An 18,757-nucleotide genomic window follows, 5' to 3' on the forward strand; every position below is an offset into this window, starting at 1 on the left:
CTAAACAGCTCGAAAACTCAGCTCACCTGGGACTCAGGCAAGACGAGCTCAGGTGCCATTGTCCAGTCTTTGGCATTTGTCTGCTCAGGAAAGGCTAGGATCTGGTGAGCAGGCCCAACTGTGGGTGGAAAAGAGCCATAGGAAACTTCTCTCACGTCTACGAACATCCTGAGGGCATTTCTAAAATATAGACGATCCTGATTCTTTCAGTAGAGATGGGACTCCTTTAAGTGTGATACCTCCAAGTAGCCTTCTCAATGCTAGTAAGAACCAAGTATCTACTAGCCCCTAGAACAGTTTCCCGAGTTCCCATGAATGAAATTAATAAAAGAAAAACCCTTTTTATTATCTTCGCATGACATAAGTTGTTTTGAGTTAGATAAAAATTAAACATTTTGAAAATGAAGTACTCAGGGACTCCAGTGTACAATAAATGTAGTTTTCAAAAATCATTTATTATTTCTTTCCTGCTACAAAATTGTTTATATTCTGCTACTGAGAGCTCATTTCTGATCCCAACTCCAGTATTTTATGAGGATGAAGTGCCCCCAATTCTTTCCACTTTTCTAAGGAACATTTTATGATGTAATTACCACAGCATTGTGGTTTGGGTATTTCTGTACCTTAGGCCAACCCCCACTTTCACCCACAGCTGGTCTATTCTAACACCACTTTCAGGGAGGCGGGTGCATCATAATTGCTAGCGTCACTGGATTTGTAGATCCACAGCACTGGGCCTCCAGAAAAAGCACACAATGTTCTAGCAGAACAAACTATGGTCACAGCTCCCAGCAGAAAGAAATTACCATGAAGCTCCTTACCCCTCTCAAACACAGGCTCAGTCTCTTTATGAGTATTTCTGCTCAGCTGTTCTTGTACGCCCTGGTATGTATTCCAAAATTCTTCATCCTGGGACATGCCCACTGGCTGGGGCTCTGCTGGCTTCAGTTTGAAGCCTCGGGCCTCTGCTGTTTCTCCCAAGAGCACTGCTTCCTTTCTCAGCTCATGGGTTGCAACCTAGAAATAATTTCCATCCTTGTTACCACAGAACTTACTTTAGTTTTGGGGGCTGGTGGTAGATGGAGGGAAAATTGTAGAGCCCAGATTGTGGGAAGTGTGAAGGAAAGAAAATGACAGAAGGACAAAGATATTGGGCCACCAATTTTCCATAAAGAACTATCCATAAAATCTAGGAAAAAAGGTGTGGCTACTACCAGCCCTCCAATACAGTAGCCCCCACCCCTCGGCACAGACCCCAGCTCAGACCATGAGTAGGGTTACGTAAGCCACTTGCTCACACACTGCCTTGACAGCCTTTCTCTCCTCACTTAGATTCCTACTGCAGTGGTTTCTTCTTCTATTTTTCTCAAAAAATTAAGAAATTGACTAAAAAGCACTCTCTTGACAACCACATTTTCCCAAAGGCCAGGAAAGGTTTTCAGAGAGTGAGGATGAAATGGAAAAGAAAAGCGGAGGAGAGTCTGATTTCAACCTCCTTCCAAATGATCTTGACACCAACCATATGCCTTGCCCTGAAGCCAGGTGATATGCTGCCACATGCCAAGTGGCATACCCTGGATTCCCACTCAGTAGCAGAGGCAAGGACCAACCACTGAAGGTGGGCAGTGGAGGCTCTTGTCTAACTATGGTATGAAAGACACTAACTCTCAGCATTTTTCTTCTCTCAGCCACTTATTGTGACTTCCAAATCTTTCCCTTTTTTTTTTCCTCTGCAATCCTCATTTGGATTCTCCTTTTTACTATCCTCTCCTTTGATCTCTACATGTCCTCAATTTTTCTGGATCTGCACCTTCCTCATCAACTCTCCCGGGCCAAGCCATCCTGGGCTTATTACTCTCATACATCCTGGCTCCAAATAGGGCAAAACTTTTTCTCTAAGACGAAGGAAGCCTCTGCCAGGATCACCTAAACCTGTGGAATGACTATTGCTTCGGGTCTGTAGTTTCAGGTCTTGCCTTAGATAGCCTTAAGGTCACTGACCTATTTCATGTTATTTCTCAATTAACTGCCCCCACCCTCCATATATCCATCTTCATCCTATTTCATTGAATGTATCAGGAATCTTTCTTCTCACCCCATTCCTTGTTTGACTAGAGTCACTCTGCAAGTGGTCTACCAGGGCCACAGCCTCCTCAATGCTTTGTAGATGGTGTTTCTTTATCCGGGTCTGGGTATCCTTCGGCAGAATGGTCAGGAATTGCTCTAGCACCAGCAGTTCCAAGATCTGCTCTTTTGAGTGTATCTCTGGCCTCAGCCACCGACGGCATAATTCTTGAAGTTGACCAACTGCCTCACGGGGTCCAGCAGCTTCATGATAGTGGAAGCTCCGGAAGTGCTGGCGAGAGCTCTCAGAAATGAGATTGTCCTTTTGTGCCATACATTTCTTACTCTGACTGGAGCTCTCTGTCACAGGTCCTTTGGTCTCCCACAGAGCCCTGACCTGAGGGTTCAGATACTCAGTCACCTTCAGGTCTACTGTCATCATTCTGCTTGGAACAGTTCGCTGTGGTGGACACACCACCAGTACCACCTCTGACAACTCAGTCTTGTCTGGAACAAAATCAATAAAAGGATCTTCTTCCTAAGGCACTGAGGGCAGAAAAAAAAAAGTGCATGTCAATAAGAAGGTCACATGAACTTTACAACTTTCTAGTTTTTATGAGAGAAAAATGAACAGCAAACATCATGCCTTGCTTTCCCTTTAGAAACAACTGCCAGGCCCTCTGATTCTCTCCTTTTCTTTATATTATTCATTGGAGACAAATGCCAACTGATGACTTTGCCTCAAGAAAACAATAATAAAACAAGAAAGGTTGGTGGGTAAGAAAATTGGCACCCACTGGCTGCAAGGGGTTTGGGGATTATCCAAAGATTTCATTTATGAATTTCTATCCCATCTTCTCCATGTCAACGGCAGATAAGAACACTCTGAGTTTCTTAAATTTTAACATGTCATCCTAGACTTCTGCTTTCAAAAGAGGATGCAACTTCTATGACCTTTCATCTTCCTATGATAGAAGCCTTCACTTTGTGGAACATTTGCGATTCTCCTATTCTTGTATGAATACTGGCAAGAGAGCTGAAACAGTGAGACCAGAGTAGAAGAAATAATTAGGAAAAAAGTAGCCTTTTTTTTTTTTTTTCATAAAGTATCCCCCAATTAAGTACCAGACGCCCAACATTCTTCTTTGGCACTTCTTTGCAAGATGTATAAAGGGCTCTATGCAGAAGATTTATACTTGTATTTTTAAATTTATTTGACCTAGGAAAAATTACACCCGACCTTTCCTTATAAAATGTTTATCCAAATATCAAGTCGCAGAAAAGAAGAGAATGGCAGTTGGTGATGATTAGGTGACCCTTTTGCTGACTTTACATTTCTTTAAGGATCTATTAGACCTCTCTAAGCGAGGCTGAGGAGAGCCTCCTGCGTCTCACTCTCCCCGAAGTGATGATGCAGGAGAACCGGCATGGAGATTCTGTCCGGGATGCCATGGTATTCACAAATGGCTGGCTCTTTGCTGCCCATCCCGGCTCAGGATGCACGGGGTCGCGACCTATGATTTTGCATCAGCAAAAGCTGATCTGTCTGATGCTGAACTGCGGTTCTCCCGCGGTCACATCAGCCCGCAAAGGAAACGCCAGGGGAGGCGAGAAGAGGGACATGACTACCTGCTCCGCGTCTAGACGGCAGATAAGCGCCCCTAAGCGTTGAGCAAGCGGCAGTGTCCGAGTGGGCTCCAGCCGCAGGCCAGGAAAAGGTAGCCTCCGTAGCCTCACGGCCGGCCTTGCTCTAGACAGTCGCGCCGCAGGCTTCGGCCGCCCGGCTACAAAAAATGGCTGCCTCGCCTCCAAACACCTTGCGGCAGCGCCGAGCTGCCGCCAGCGGCTCTCTGGGAGCTCTCCGGAGCCGACGCCGAAAGGGAGCCGCTTCTTGGTTACCTCGACAGCTGGTTGTGGAAGCCGCTCTCGCGCGCGCTCAACTGCAAGTCGCTGTACTTCGAATCGCTGCTTAACGGCCGCAGCTTTCAGCGTGGCGCCAGTCGGGACGGGAGGTAAAGGGGCGCAGGCCCAGCACCACCAAAACCCTCCGAACCCCTCCCCCTACTGGTGGGGTTCCTACGCATTTGTCTGAGGCTCCCCCCCGCCCGCCGCCGCACTGCTACCGGAAGCGGAAGTGGAGTACTTCCGGGGGGCTCCGTGCAGTCCTGCGGTCCAACTGCCGCGGCTTCAGGCTTCGCGGGAGAAACTGGCGTACTGCCTGATTCGGCCGTGGGTCCCGAAAGAGTTAATGCCAAAGAGTCTACAGGCCGCAGAGCCTAGAAGGGTCCTGAGCGCCTCTTTGCCGGCGTTTGTCGCCGTCTCGCGGTCTGGATCGTGAGACGTTAGGCATCCGGGTGGTTCCTGCGTAGTCTTTGAGCGGCGGGCGGCCTGGTAATAGGGGGTCCCGCCGGTAAGGGTCACCCCTTCGCGCTCTCGGTAATCTTGGCTTTCCTGCAGCCCAGCCGGACGAGCCATCGTCCCGGGGTTCGTCTCAGTCTCCTCGAGGAGGAGGCCGGCTTGTCTCGCTCAGGATCAACGGCCTTGAGTAATCTGTACCCTTTTCTGGGCCGCGCTTTCCTCACAACGATTTTGTTTTTTCTTGTGAGGTAGGTTTTAACCTGTGAGATAGGTTACATTTATAGTTCTCCATGACAGAGAAATTGAAAGCTAAGAAGTGACTTGCTCAGAGTCATATAATTTACCAATGGTAGCTTCTAGACTGGGAATTTAGGCTCCCAGTTTTCCTTTTTCCACTGCAGCATGCTTCTTGGAGAATGGGAACCTTTTCATCTCGTATCTCCTGCAGTGTCTGGCGAGGTACATATTTACTGAATCATATTTAAAGGAATCTTGATTATTTCGGTTTGTTAATGTTCCAGTTATCAGTGTTTTCGTAGTGTCAGCCTCTACCAGTCAAGGGATTATTAAGTCTACTAGGTGTAGCCGGTGTTAGTCAGCAGGACAATGCCTTTGAATTGAGAAATCTGGCAAAGGACCAAGGCGATTTCATGGCTATCAGTAACACAGGGTAGGAAAAGGTAGGGCATAATCTGAAAGCTGCAGAAAGTCCAAGGAAATGGAAGTTGATTTTCGGTTGGGGAAAATCATAAAAGACCTTGAGAGATTTGCCCGCAGCAGGGTGTGGGCAGAAGAAAAAGTAAGAGCAAAGCCTTGACAAGCTGGGAAGAGTACAGTGACATCTTTAGTATATTTTTACTAAGTGTAATTGGGCTACATTTAGGGAAAGTTAGAAAATAAGTTCATGTGGATCTAAGTGCTTTGAACGGAAGTGAAGAGATTGCACTTAATAAAGTACATCCTGGAACATCATTTGAGGGTTTTTGACAGATCTTCTTTCCAGGGCAGTTCATCTAGAGGTAAGTTTAAGGTGGAAATGAAAAAGAGACCATTAACAGCCATTATACTATTTTTGTTTTTAGATAGAATGATGTTACACTCCTTTGATGCATAGTTCTTGATCTTTTTTGAGTGAGAGAAAAGGATAAAAGAAGAGATAACAAGAAGCATCTGCCTAAGCCACTTGCATGTATTTTAAAGTATGTTCATTTCCTTAGAATCTCAGTCAGGTTGGAACTTACTTTCTCCAAGTCATTATAGTTTCTAGCCTCTCAGAACTAGTGGACATTAATGCTCTTAGCATTGAGATCATGATCTGGCCCAAAGCCGAGCATATAATTGGAACTTATTAAATTGAATAAATGAAATTTTGCCACCAGTGCCCTCGGATGTCATTGGCAGGCCTGATTCATAACATGAGTTGGGAGTTGGTTAGGGAAGATGGGCAGAAGAAAGTGTGAGAAGAGACCCTGTGAAAGGAAGAAGAGGAAGCGAGTCACAAAATGGTGAAGTGAGTGAGGGCCACTGATGATTTTCATTGAAATTTGGTGTCATTGTTCATAACTCTTGCTGTGGAGCCTGTAAAAGTCCCCTAAGTTTTTCCTTTTGATTTCACCTTCCTCTTCCTGGGCACCGTATGAGAAATGATGAATGCACAGATGGGAAGCAATGAAAACAAATACATGGAATTTATTCTGAGACATCACATAACTGCTGTAGTGGGCTGAATGTTTTTGCTGGGTGACTGGCTGGACTTGATGGTGCTGCTATTGGCTGACAAATACTTTTATTCTTCTTTTTCCATTTATAATAGTTATTATTTAGTATTGCCTTAGTTATAGCTGCCTCTTTCACAAAGTTGCTTGATCTTAGCCTGTCACTGGCTCCACATCCTATTATCTGTGATATTTTTTCATGATACCCTTAGTGCTCCATAAAGCAGTTAGTTCTTGCAACAAATGTTAGAGGAAAACTAATTGAATGGATTCTTCTGGGTTCCTTTAGATAAGAGGCTTGTGAGAATTCTATATAGTTGAGGAACAAATGAAAGCAGTCAAGCTCTGCCCTAAAGGAGGGGAGAAAAACTGAAATACTAATCATTTTCCTCATTTCTGACATAGTGTTTTTTTTCTTCATAGCACTTAGAATGGAAGAAAGTGGCAGTTTTTGTTACTTCCTATGAAATTGTATATCTGGAATGAGAACCATGAAATTAATCTAGAGTAGAACATGGAATGGAATTGGGCAGCACCAGGAGGACCTGAAAGGAATATTTGAGGGAGCTGAGATACAGAAGAGTTTGCCAACAGAAGGATTTATGGGAACAATTGATCAGAAACACCAGTAGAGAAACTTTTTGAATTTCTACAAGCACTGGAAAATTTGAGTCTTGGTTCAAATTAAATACAATCCATACTGAAGAGAAACCAAATAAAGTCTCACATATAAAATTGTGTTATTTAAAACCCTAATGTAAATTTAGGAAAACAAAAGGAAAGATCTTTTAAAATTTTTTATTTATCATAAAATATTTGTAAAACTTTTGGACTCACCTCTAAGAATTGCTAATATTTCAAATATGGAACAATTTCAGTGAAAAAACAATAACACTTGAGAATACACCAGACATACACAAGGAAGATCTGAAAGTGGAAGAGTGCCACTAACAAATTATTTACATACTTAACAGATTACCTTGGTTAACAAGTTAAAGCTAGTCCTTGAGAATGCTATATTGAATATATTAAAAGTTGGATTTCATTCATATGGACAACAGAAACTACTTTCTTCTTCATGTAAAGATACTATACAACTGTTACCAAATTCCAGTTCTCCAGACAGCCCAGTGTCAGGGTAGCTTGGAGTTTTTATCTAGCTGTATGGACTGCTGCCTGGCGAACATTAATACAGAGCAATATGAGCACCATTTTCTTTTCTGGCAGTGAAATAAAATCGGGTCCTTTGGAAAGAGAAGCCTCACTGCAGCTCTGCTACACAGGATTACTCTGTACTTGCCTTTGATGCTTTCATACTCCCATCTTTACACAAGCACTGCTTTTATTGAGATTTTTCTCATCTGGGTCTGTTCTTGTGGGCACATCTTTCTTTGTGTCTTTTCCTGTGTTCACTTACAGAGAGTATGCAGGTATTCTTGTTCCCAACTGGTGCCGCTATATCTATCAAGGGAGAGGAAGAGCAGGGGGGTTCTAAAAACTGATCATCACGTCTTGCAGGAGCAACAGCTAGAGAAGACTTTGCCAGGGGCAGTTTCTGAGTTCATAAGACCTTTACCTCTAGACTAGCACTTTGGTCTTGAGCCTTATCCTTTTTAGCCCATTATCCTTCAGTACAAATGCCTGTGCCCTTGGGGCTCTGAGCTAGTTTGGGTTTTTTTTGGTTTTGTCTTTAAATTTTTTTCCAATTCAGTAAGGCTTTTCCTTTTTCTGTTGGTTGTTTGAACCCAAATTCAGTATGAATAAGAGAGGGAAATATACAACATTGAATTTGGAGGAGAAAATGAAGGTTCTCAGTAGGATTGAAGCTGGACGATCTCTTAAAAGTGTAATGGATGAATTTGGAATCAGTAAATCAACATTTTATGACATTAAAAAGAATAAGAAATTGATTTTGGACTTTGTACTGAAGCAGGACATGCCATTAGTTGGGGCTGAGAAAAGAAAGAGGACAACAGGAGCCAAATATGGCGATGTGGATGATGCAGTCTACATGTGGTACCAACAGAAACGCTCAGCTGGTGTGCCTGTTAGAGGTGTGGAACTTCAGTCTGCTGCAGAGAGGTTTGCACAGTGTTTTGGGCGAACAGACTTCAAAGCTAGTACTGGTTGGCTTTTTCGATTTCGAAATAGGCATGCAATTGGGAACCGAAAAGTATGTGCCGAACAAGTCCTAAGTTCAGTTTCAGAAAATGTTGAGCCATTTCGACAAAAACTGTCCATGCTTATCAAAGAGGAGAAACTGTGTCTAGCTCAGCTATACAGTGGAGGTGAGACTGACCTCTTTTGGAAGTCAATGCCAGAAAACACTCAGGCAAGCAGAAAAGATATCTGCCTGCCAGGGAGGAAAATAAACAAAGAGTGCTTGTCTGCTCTTTTATGTGCAAATGCAGATGGAACTCATAAGTTAAAGTCTATCATTATTGGAAAATCAAAGCTGCCCAAAAGTGTAAAAGAAGACACAAGTACATTACCTGTGATATATAAACCTAGTAAAGATGTTTGGTTCACCAGAGAATTGTTTTCAGAATGGTTCTTTCAAAATTTTGTTCCTGAGGTCAGGCATTTTCAGCTTAATGTTCTAAGATTCCATGAAGATGACGTCAGGGCCTTGTTACTTCTGGACAGTTCCCCAGTTCACCCTTCTGCTGAATCGCTAATAAGTGAAGATGGTCGAATAAAATGCATGTTCTTTCCCCATAACACTTCAACCTTAATTCAGCCAATGAATCAAGGCGTGATCTTAAGCTGCAAACGACTTTATAGGTGGAAGCAACTTGAAGAGAGTCTTGTAATTTTTGAAGAAAGTGATGATGAGCAAGATAAAGGGGAAAGGGGAGTTTCCAAGATTAAAATCTACAACATAAAAAGTGCAATTTTTAACTGGGCAAAGAGTTGGGATGAAGTAAAACAAATAACTATAGCAAATGCATGGGAAAATCTTCTTTACAAAAAGGAATCTGAATATGATCTTCAAGGATTAGAAGATGGGGATTATGGACAAATTCTTGAGAAATGTGGGGAGTTGGAAACCAAGCTGGATGGTGATAGTGTGTGGTTAAATGGAGATGATGAACAGGGTAGTCCCCCAAAATCAAAAGGTGGGATTACAAAGAAACTTGTTCAGAAAGGAAAAGGGATGGAGAAGCAGACTGCTGAATTTAAGTTATCTGCTGTAAGAAAGAGTTTGGACTACCTTCTTGACTTTGTTGATGTCACACCTGAGTATCAAAGGTTCCATTTCACACTGAAAGAGATGCAACAAGAAATAATCAAGAAACAGTTCCAGAGCAGAGTTCATTCTAGAATTGGTAGCTTTTTGAAACCTAGGCTTCATAATATTAAGGATTCCTTCAGTATGCCTTCAACTTCTGGTTCTAGTAATTAGATTTTATGCTTAAAGATTTCTGCAGTTATATGATGTAGACCTATTGTGAACTGTCATTGTTTTTATCAGCTGACCTCATTTTGCATATCAATGCCCATTTATATATTAATAAAAATATGATTTGTAAACAATAAGTTTCTTTAAATGCATAAGTGTATCATATTTTTCTATTTTAGACCAGGATCTGAATAATGAGGAACTACTGTCCCAGATTATCTAAGATGAACTGGATGTGGGAAAAGCATTAAATTCTACCTTAATGTATTCACAGCACATAACAAAACTATATTCTGACTAGTTCTAGTTACCTTTAAGAAGGTAAGGATTTGGTTTTCAGTTTAATAGTATGACATGCTCTGCTTTCTTAAATCTGTTACCATCTATTTAGTGTTTGTTTTCCTCTTATTGTGGAAATAACATGCTGATGATATATATGTGTGTATATATAGAGATAAAAAGCACTCAAATTCTATTGACCAATAATAGTGTCTCTTAACGCTAAAGTATTTTGAAAGTAGGCAGATTACACTGTAAATACAATTTTATATCTTACTGTCAACATATTTTAGGCTTTGGTATTAAGAAGAATACCAAATGGGGTAGAATGGATTTGTGGAAGATCTTGAAGGAGATGTTAAGATGAGCATACTGGACAGCTCTAGAGTTCCTTTTGAGTCTCTATCAAATATCTTATTCTGGCAATAAACTCCCAGAATAAATGACCGCCAGTCATAACCTTTTCAAAAGTATCACTTTATTCTGGAAACTTCATATCGCCCTTCCATGCCAGGCACAGAGCATGGCATTGGGCATTTAGGCCTGAATTATAAAGATTACGAATAGGAACAAACCACTGCTGGATATGTAAGAGCTGAGCATAGAAAGGGCTTTGAGAGTGCTTGGATAGCAGAAGTATCTGAAAGGGTCATGTGTGACTTTTGAGTTGGGCTTTAAAATTTAGTGGGGTGGGAGGACGGAATGGGCAGTCTGGACAAAGGGAAATGTGAGTACAGTTTCTTCGGTGTGAGAGTGCATCTCCCTGGGAAGCTGCTAGGTCCCTGGATATTTGCTATAGGAGCAGCTGGCAGGAAAGACAGGCCAGGGCCAAATTTTCAATGCCCTTCGGGATCATGCTAGGACTTAAGACCTAGGACTGGGCCCACGTAAAGTCCTGTCGCCTCTGCCTCCTGAATGTCTCATCTACAGTGTCCACATTGTTCGCGTCCTGGCCCAGACTGCCATCACATCATGCCTGGACAACTGCACCTCTTTAGTGTCCCTGCCTTCCTTTCCTGTCCTCTTCCCATCCTTTCCCCACCCTGTAGCCACTGCGAACTGAAACAAAAATGAGATGACTCTCCGACTTAGGGGCCCTGAGACGCCCCCTTCCCGGTACCCATCCCCACACAGCTCTACGCTCACCTCTTGCTGGATGGAGAGAGCCTGCCCAGACGCCCAGCCCCGCTGTTGGCCCCGGGCTGACGCACGCGCACCCGAGGGACGGGAGGATTAGGAGAGCGCTGTCACGCCGCCAGTATCTGCTCTGGCGGACTGAGAAGGAAGCCCTACGGCTAAGTGGCCAGGCTCAGCCTTGGTAGTTGGAGTCTGCGGGGAGCATGCAGCCAGGCATGGCCATAGAGCTACAGCCGGCGGGCCAGAGCGCCTGGGGTGGGCGGGGTCTCGGATGGAGCGCGGGCCTCGAAGGAAGGAAGCCGCCCATGTAGCCGTGGAGTGGTGGCCAGAGGGGCGGGGTGTCTACGCAGGATCGCATTCTCTGGGAACAGCGCTGGTGGCTGGTGGCGGGTAGGCGTTAGGGGAAGTACTGCTGAGAGCGGAGGGCGGGTGCAGAGGCAGCCCCGAGGCCCTGGGCGGAGGGCGTGGAAAGCGTTGTCAGGAGGCTCTGTCAGCCCCTTGTTCTTTTGGGGGTCCTCTCGAGAGTTGTCTCCAGTGAGATCAATCCAATGGGGTATGCGGGCGGATCTAGGGAAGCGGCTCCCTGTCCACGATGCCCGCGGAAGGCTAAGCTGCGAGAGCCACAGACTTGTTCGCTTTGCTGCAGCTTGAGAAAGGGCTTAAATCTTTGGTTCTGGAAATCATTCCTGAGGACTACAGTTCTTCCGAGAAACCCCAATGGCTGGGGCAGGATTCCTAAACGTTAAGCTGGAGCCCCTCCCAGGGGAGCGGGGAATCCGCTCAAGGGTAGCTTCACTTTCGGAGTGGAAACCACACCCAGGTTCTAGAGCGTTTTCCTACCTTGAGGGGAATTGGGGATGGAGACCGCAAACGCAGTTCCTCATTATGTCTAAAACATACCTCAAGATTTCAGAAATAAACCCCACCCTTTCTGTCTAGGGAAATCTTAACATCTTCCTGGGTCAAGTTTGGATCCTGGTTTCACGTGACTGAAGCTTCTGGGACATTCAAGGTGTCTCAGTGATGAATTGAGGGCATTAACTGGAAGATTTCAGAATTTTTTGTGGTCATTTTTCATCAACGATTTTGTTATTGTTGAATTTACTTAGATCATTCCCACTGCCTAACTGCGCATCAGTCAGGCAAGACTTAGACCTTCTTAGTAAAAATTACATAAAAATTATCAGTCTCCCTTTCAAGAATGAAAATCAAGTTTAAATTAGAAGTGCTTGCAAACTAGATTGAAGGATAAAAGAAATGCTTCTAATAAATGCACTTTTACTTTCATTCATCTTACTGTTCTTGAGCTCATGACAGGAAGTCTCCTACTGCTAATAAATTTGTTAGTTGGTTTCCTGTAACACACATTAATAAGACCTTTTACATGACTTCATTCTTTCATATGCTTGTGAAACATTTACAAGTTACAATGTGTTCCTGGCTGGCCAGCCAGCTTAAATTAAAGCAGTGGTGATTTTGACTTCCAAACTTCTATCAGTTGATAATGTAATAATTCAACAGTAAATTTCCGATTATGATGTTGAGACCCATAAATTCATTATTGCAGTAAAAAGTGATTTCTGATGGGTTTTTCTGGGGGGGAAAATAAACAATGTAGTGCTTGTTTTAGCACTTTTTCCAGTCTCTGGTGCTACAGGCCTTGTCCTTATTTCTGTCTCTGCTTTTTCAGTCTACCTCTAACAGGCTTTTTCACATTGCTTAAATGTACTACTGATTCTCCACTCAGCCTTTCTTCTGGTCTCCTGTGTTACATTTGCTACAAGGATGTGTGGCTATTGCTCAGGGTCAGGCCACATCTCCCAGATCTCTTTGTGCCCATTTGGACCGAGGGGGCAGGGGTCTTTATCATTCTCCCTCTGACATAAAAGCCAACGGGAATCTGTTATGGTTTCTTTTTACAAAGGGACTAGAAGGTGAAAAGTATAATGTGAAAAAGTATGTGTGTAATGTAGAAATATGAATGTAAAAAAGTATACACTTGGCCATCCCTTGCAGTGGCCTCACGGGAGCCTACAGTGAGGGCCTCTGACCTGTATGTATGACTACAAGGAAAGATGGCATCAATCCTGCCTGTCAATAGCAGACAGAAGTTCCTGCTAGTGTGGTCTTATATTGATCTCAGTACCAGGTGCTTGGAAGAAAATCTTGCTAGTATTATCTGCCCAGAGATGGCACAAATAGATGAGTACTTTCTCTGTGCCAGGCTCTTGTTCTAAATGTTTAAGTATCTGAAATTTGCTAGAAAGGGAGCTAGACTGGGGACTAGGTGGAGGCTCCTATTTGAAAGTCTTTTTCGTGCTAAGAGCAAATACCTGGGGGTCCTTGTTGCTCTAAGCCTCAAGCTGCAATGCTCCAAGTAGGAACATCAACAGCTTCTGGCCCACATCATAAAATCTACATGGGTGATATTACTGGGGGAGGGAGGAAGGAGAGTGGAGGGGGGCTTTCCATTCTAGTGAGATTAGCAATGCACATAGGTTGCCTATGTGCATTAAAATGTTAACCTGATACCACCCACCCATTTTATGGCACCAACAGCCACATCACCTCTGTCCTGCCCCTACCACTGTGGCTGCTACATTAATCTTTCTCAAATCCCATCCCCTTTCCCCCGCACTACCACTGCCCTCTTGTGGATAAGAGAAAGGAAATGAGAAGGTTAAAAAGATTTTTAAAAATTGGCTCAGAAAACCAAGGAGAAACTCAAACTGAGGCAGGGCTGAGACAAGACTGATAAGGGGTGAAGCATATAGGGTTGTTTCCTTCATTTAAAATTGCTATATTTGATAGCTGGTTGCCAATGGAATGTTTCATCTTCTCCTCCCAAAGAACAGCTAGATATTTTCCTGATGTTCTCCTGGCATCAGAATGTCCTACTTCTAGAATACTTCCTGGTATTCTACCTCTCCCACAGACACATACTCCTAGAATTCCTATTCTTGATTCCTCATTCTAAAATATAATGCTTTCCCCTAATAATTTTGCCCTCCCCACATATCTTCCCTCCAATAATGGGCAATAACTCAGTTCTCTCAGGACCATCTTTTCCTGGGACTCATTGCAAGACCAAAATATCCTGTCTTTGAATACCCAGATCTTCTTTCAGCTACTTCACAAGAAATAAACATTGTAAACAAAGAACCAAAGGCGCTTTTACTGCTGTATACCACAGAAGGAAAAAAAACCTCGGAGACCATTATAATATCACCCCAAGCAGCCACTGGGCTTGATCCTTTGTTACCACATAGTAGTCCCAGCCCGGAGCTAGCCAGTGCTACCACCTACCTACCTCAACCTATATGCTGCTACCATTGTTGGACCCTTCCAAACCAACCCAGTAAGACCACAAAGAGAAAGCAGGTCCTCCAACCTAAGCAGATAGGAGAAAGATCAACACTGGACGGCAGGACAAAGGCCCTCAATAAAGAGTCACACACTTTCATGTTTCCTTAAGATATTTATTACTATCCAAACATATTTCCAACAGGGAAAGGCATGATTCCTAATTTCCTTAAGATCCACATTTTCAAAGTCTCCCAGGGAACCCATCTAACATGGAACTCCCTGAGGACTCCAGAGCTATTTATCCTTCTCTGACAGAGGTTGGGGAAGTCTTGATCTCCGCAAAAGATAAGACTAATTCAGACTCTGGTTCCCTCTGCGATTTCCTAGGCTGACATAAAAATTCCATCTTACTATTTCCCTTAGGTCTCTGGGTCCTTTTTGTCTGAGGCAACATTTATATGCATGGCCTACCAATGGGCCCTCCTGTCAGGCCACTGAGGGGCACTGTGGAGGCTTCCCTATCAGGGCCTTCAGGAGAGCTACAACCCACCACTAGTCTTTCCTTGCCCTAATTCTGGTTTCCCAGGAGACTCAGTCTCTTCTTTGGCCTCAAGGGCCTCAGGAGTTCAAATGCTCCTGAATGTCCTAAGTAAGGAAGCAGTAACGGAAAATCAAATGGATTCCCAAGGTTGCTGGGAAAGATACTGGACGCAGTAAGGCATCCAAATTACAATTTTGTTAAACATACCAAGGAGGTAGGTGCACCCTGAGACAGAGGAGACTTCATAGAGAATTCTGCCCTAAGCAGGTTAACTCAAAAACTTGCCATCCTCACTAGTTCAAAAAGAATTCTTTTTTTTTTATGCTAATCCTTTGCTGCCTCTGCACCTCCTTTGCAATGACCCCCACACACTCCCACCCATTACTCTTTATAGTAATTACTTAAAAAAAAAAAAAAAAAAAAAAAAAAAAAAAAAAAAAAAAAAAAAAAAAAAAAAAAAAAAAAAAAACACATGATTTGGTGAGCTGGCAAGGAATACTAGCTCTCAACAACAGGACCCTCTGAATAGCACCTTATCTGGGGCAAAATGAAATCCCATTCTTTCTATCCAGTGTGAGTTCTCTGATGACTCATAAGGCGTGAACTCCGAGAAAAGCTTTCTCCACATTCGGAACATTTATAGGGTCTCTCTCCTGTATGGGTTCTCAGATGACGAATCCGATTGGAGCTGTGAGAGAAACGATCTCCACACTCATGACAGGTATAGGGTTTCTCTCCTGTGTGAATTCTCTGGTGCCTGATTAAGTTGGATCTATGAGAAAAGTTTTCCCCACAAAGAGTACACTTATATGGTTTTTCTCCTGTGTGCGTTCTCTGATGTCTGGTGAGGTGCATGCCCTGCCGGAAGCTTTTCCCACAAGTCAAACATTCAAAGAGTTTCTTCTCTGCCTTGTGGGTTCCATTTGTAAGAAAGGGGGTGCTGTCACTCATTGCTTCCCCACACTCGGAGAAGGGGTAAAGCCTTTCTTTTTCATGAGTTCTTTCATGTATGACAAGGTGAGAACTGCGAGAGAAACTTTTCCCACACTCAGCACACTTATAGGGTTTCTCTCCTGTGTGAATCCTCTTGTGCCTAAGGAGGTTGGAACTATGAGCAAAGATCTCCCCACACTCAGGGCACTTGTAGGGCTTTTCACCAGTGTGTGTTCTCTGGTGTCTGTGGAGGTTGGAGTTGCAAGAGAAGCTTTTTCCACATACTTTACATTGATAGGGCTTCTCACCTGTGTGGGTGCGCTGATGGCGAATCAGGTGGGTATTCTGACTGAAGCTTTTTCCACACACAAGGCATTTATGGGCCTCCTCTCCCAAGTGTGCTTTGTGTAGTGACAAGAAGTGTGGGTTGCCACCAAAGATTTCACTGCACTCCACACCCATACACAGTCTTTCTGCTGCATGTATTCTCTGATGCCTAATTAGATTTGAGTTGTTAGAGAAATTTTTGCCACACAAGGGACATAAATGGAGCCTCTTCAGCTGCAGTTGCTTTGGTGGCCCCATTTCTCTGCAACTTGCGGCCCCTAATACAGACTGCTCCATCCGATCCTCTGGGGGAGGCTCCCAATGCCTTTCTGCCCTGTCCCCAGGCCATCCCTGCTCAGGACTCCAGGGCACCTTCCCTACGGCCTGGCCAGGCAGCAGTGCCTGTGGATGGATGCTCTCAGGGGAAACGGACAAAGCACTTTCTTCTTGGTGCTCAAATTTCTCTTAGCAGAGTGAGAGAAAACAAACCTCTACATTATTTCTACCCCAGAGAAAAGGAAATCCTACATTTGTTACTACATGTAGGTCAGAAGTCCAGAAAGTCTGGTTTTATCTCGGTTTCCTGTCTTCCCCATACAGAGAAAGTGGTCTAGAGAGGCATCTGGATAAGAGGTATGACCATTGCTTAGGAATCAGACTCAGACCAGTCTTGAATTCCCTTGCAGTGGCCCCCATCTCCTTCTTCAACTGAGTCTCTGGCTTCTGCCTTTCAGAAATGGGTGGGATGGAGCAGGGCTGGGACTAGGGTAGGCAATGAGCCCAGGAGTGAATGCTTCCTTTCATTTTGCACCCTGGGTGCCTCACTTGCCTCACTAGGATGGAAGTGGGCATACAGGAAGCAATGTACCTCCCTGGCAGTGGTGATGGGCTAGCCCCACACCCAAATCCTTGAATGCTTCCCTCTCAACAGGGGGAGGCCAGCTAGACAGGTGGCTCATCTTCCTTACTTACCTGGAGCTTGGTTTCTGGGGCTCAGGCACTCCTTGCAACTCTGGACACTAGGATCCCATGGTTTTCCTCCTTGTTCCACCTGGGTGCTCAGGGGCTCCTGACTGGGAACCTGAGGCTCTATTCATAATGAAAGAAACAGATTTCTACATCATCACTTTCCTCCACTAAGCAGGGGAAACAAAGTTAGTCTTGTTCCCTGCCCTCAGTAGGTAGATATGGAGGGTGCAATAAGTCTGACAGCAATTAATTGTAATATACACTAACCTGTTCCCAGTGGTTACCTCTAGAGAAAGAAATTAGGGGAGATAATAGCTTTTTTCTTTTTACTCTTTTATGCTTTTTTTTTTTTTTTACAATGAGACTATACGCTTTTGTAATTAAAAAAATTCAACAAACATGATCAGATCTCACTCCAACTCCAGCAGACATGGACTTTACAACAGTTTAGCTCTAAGACTTGTGATCTGAACTTCTCTTCCTACTTAATGTACACTAAAAGAGCTGTGCTCAACTTAGGGCACCAAGCCACAGCACAGTGATGGGGAACCTGAAGAAAGTCCCAATGAAAGAAACCAAACCTAGCAGTGACCCCTTTGCAAAAATTAGTGCAAGTGAGCTAACAGCTATGTTTATGAAAATCTGGTGTATGAAAACAAAGTACAGTATGACTCTTCTACTGTGTGTGCCTCAATGTAGCCATAATTGTAATATATTCGTATCTTATGTTGTTTTAAAACTTCCAACTTTTTATTATGAGAATTTTCATACATAAAGTTGAAGGAATTAAACAATACTTCTACACTCTCCACCTAAATGCTATGTTATTGTACACTTTTCACCTAAAAAAACTGTTTTTATATTTCATAGGCCTCATTTTAAATCTCTGCATAACAGTTCAACAAACAGATGCATCTTAATTTATTCTTAATTTATTTAGTTCCAGTTTTGGACATATACATTCATTTCCGAATTTCCACAAGGCCTTCCCCGCTTCCTAAATTTTTAGGGGCTGGGATGGCTGCTAAGCTAGACTGTTAATGCCACTGCTCCTGAAATTTGTGTCTTTGGGAAAGGCCTAGAAATACTAATGAAGCATAGAAAACATAAGTGAGGTCAAGAATAAGCACTTCAAAATTGCAAGGCATCAATAACAGAGCTCTACTGCATCCTAGAACACTGAAAGTGTGTAATGTAGTGGGTGGGGGAGGGCAGTCACTGGACTTCATTTGTTCTGCTCTGGGAAGTCCATTATGACTCAGATTCCTTGCCTTCAGCTCTAGTAGCTGGGGCTCAACCATTCATCTAGCTCCAAGTGCCAAGTGTGCCACTGTGAAAATGTTTAACTGATGCTACTCCTGGAGATTTTAGACAAAAAGAGGTCTTTTGGAAAAACTGAGAACTTCCGTCCAGGAGGCAAGTGGCTAAGGGACAAGACCCTGGTCAGAAATGGCTCAGTCTTCATCCCTGGAAAAAAAGTCCTTACCCAATGAGTCCACATTCTCATAACTCTCCTGCACCGTGTCCCTGGAGAGGGCCCTCTTACTAGGATCCTGATGCCCCCACTCCTCCTGGGAGATGTACATAGCCACGTCCTCTAAGCTTTCAGGCAACTGAAACAGCACAAGATCTCCTTTAGCCCCTGAGGCACCAAGAACAATTCAACCAGAGTCATGAGTTAAAGGGGCAAAACCCAGGGGTGCCGAGGACACATTTCATAGGGAA

At 43.8% G+C, this 18,757-nt stretch overlaps 3 protein-coding genes across 15 annotated transcripts in view; 1 reads left to right on the top strand and 2 right to left on the bottom strand.

Moving 5' to 3' along the window:
* The window catches only part of ZNF75A (zinc finger protein 75a), an 11,420-nt gene extending 7,320 nt beyond the window's left edge, over window positions 1–4,100 (bottom strand). For 3 of the 5 annotated variants that reach the window (XR_003046929.1, XM_006913892.3, XM_015590977.2), the window contains exons 1-4: window positions 3,964–4,100; window positions 2,096–2,610; window positions 822–1,017; window positions 27–118 (exon numbers count right to left, since the gene is read on the bottom strand). Coding sequence is in view for 4 of the 5 variants with exons in the window: in XM_006913892.3 (XP_006913954.2) it covers window positions 27–118; window positions 822–1,017; window positions 2,096–2,506 (699 nt within the window). In the remaining variant the exon portion in view is untranslated. Of the gene's footprint in view, window positions 1–26; window positions 119–821; window positions 1,018–2,095; window positions 2,611–3,693; window positions 3,766–3,963 lie in introns of those variants that run through there. The other 2 variants (XM_025048289.1, XM_025048290.1) reach the window with 2 other exon arrangements.
* TIGD7 (tigger transposable element derived 7) lies at window positions 3,966–9,677 on the top strand. Of its 5 annotated transcripts, none has more exons than XM_025048292.1 (2): window positions 3,966–4,076; window positions 6,561–9,677. In XM_025048292.1, the coding sequence occupies exon 2, from the start codon at window positions 7,894–7,896 to the stop codon at window positions 9,541–9,543; it is 1,650 nt and encodes a 549-aa protein (XP_024904060.1). In that variant the 5' UTR covers window positions 3,966–4,076; window positions 6,561–7,893; the 3' UTR covers window positions 9,544–9,677. The 5 variants fall into 5 exon arrangements, with proteins under 5 accessions (XP_024904060.1, XP_006913955.1, XP_015446464.1 ...); XM_006913893.3 differs by lacking the exon at window positions 3,966–4,076 and adding an exon at window positions 4,237–5,441; XM_015590978.2 differs by lacking the exon at window positions 3,966–4,076 and adding an exon at window positions 4,237–4,881.
* A 4,744-nt stretch (window positions 9,678–14,421) lies between these two features.
* Window positions 14,422–18,757, bottom strand: part of ZNF263 (zinc finger protein 263) — a 7,631-nt gene continuing 3,295 nt past the window's right edge. For 4 of the 5 annotated variants that reach the window (XM_025048285.1, XM_015590959.2, XM_025048286.1 and 1 more), the window contains 3 exons: window positions 18,519–18,645; window positions 17,033–17,152; window positions 14,422–16,530 (listed from right to left, as the gene is read on the bottom strand). In XM_025048285.1, coding sequence (XP_024904053.1) covers window positions 15,368–16,530; window positions 17,033–17,152; window positions 18,519–18,645 — 1,410 coding nt within the window. In that variant the 3' untranslated portion in view covers window positions 14,422–15,367. The remainder of the gene's footprint in view (window positions 16,531–17,032; window positions 17,153–18,518; window positions 18,646–18,757) is intronic. The other variant, XM_025048287.1, reaches the window with a different exon arrangement.

The sequence above is a fragment of the Pteropus alecto genome, unplaced genomic scaffold (genome assembly GCF_000325575.1).
Source record: "Pteropus alecto unplaced genomic scaffold, ASM32557v1 scaffold44, whole genome shotgun sequence".
In the NCBI taxonomy this organism is placed as follows: domain Eukaryota; kingdom Metazoa; phylum Chordata; class Mammalia; order Chiroptera; family Pteropodidae; genus Pteropus; species Pteropus alecto.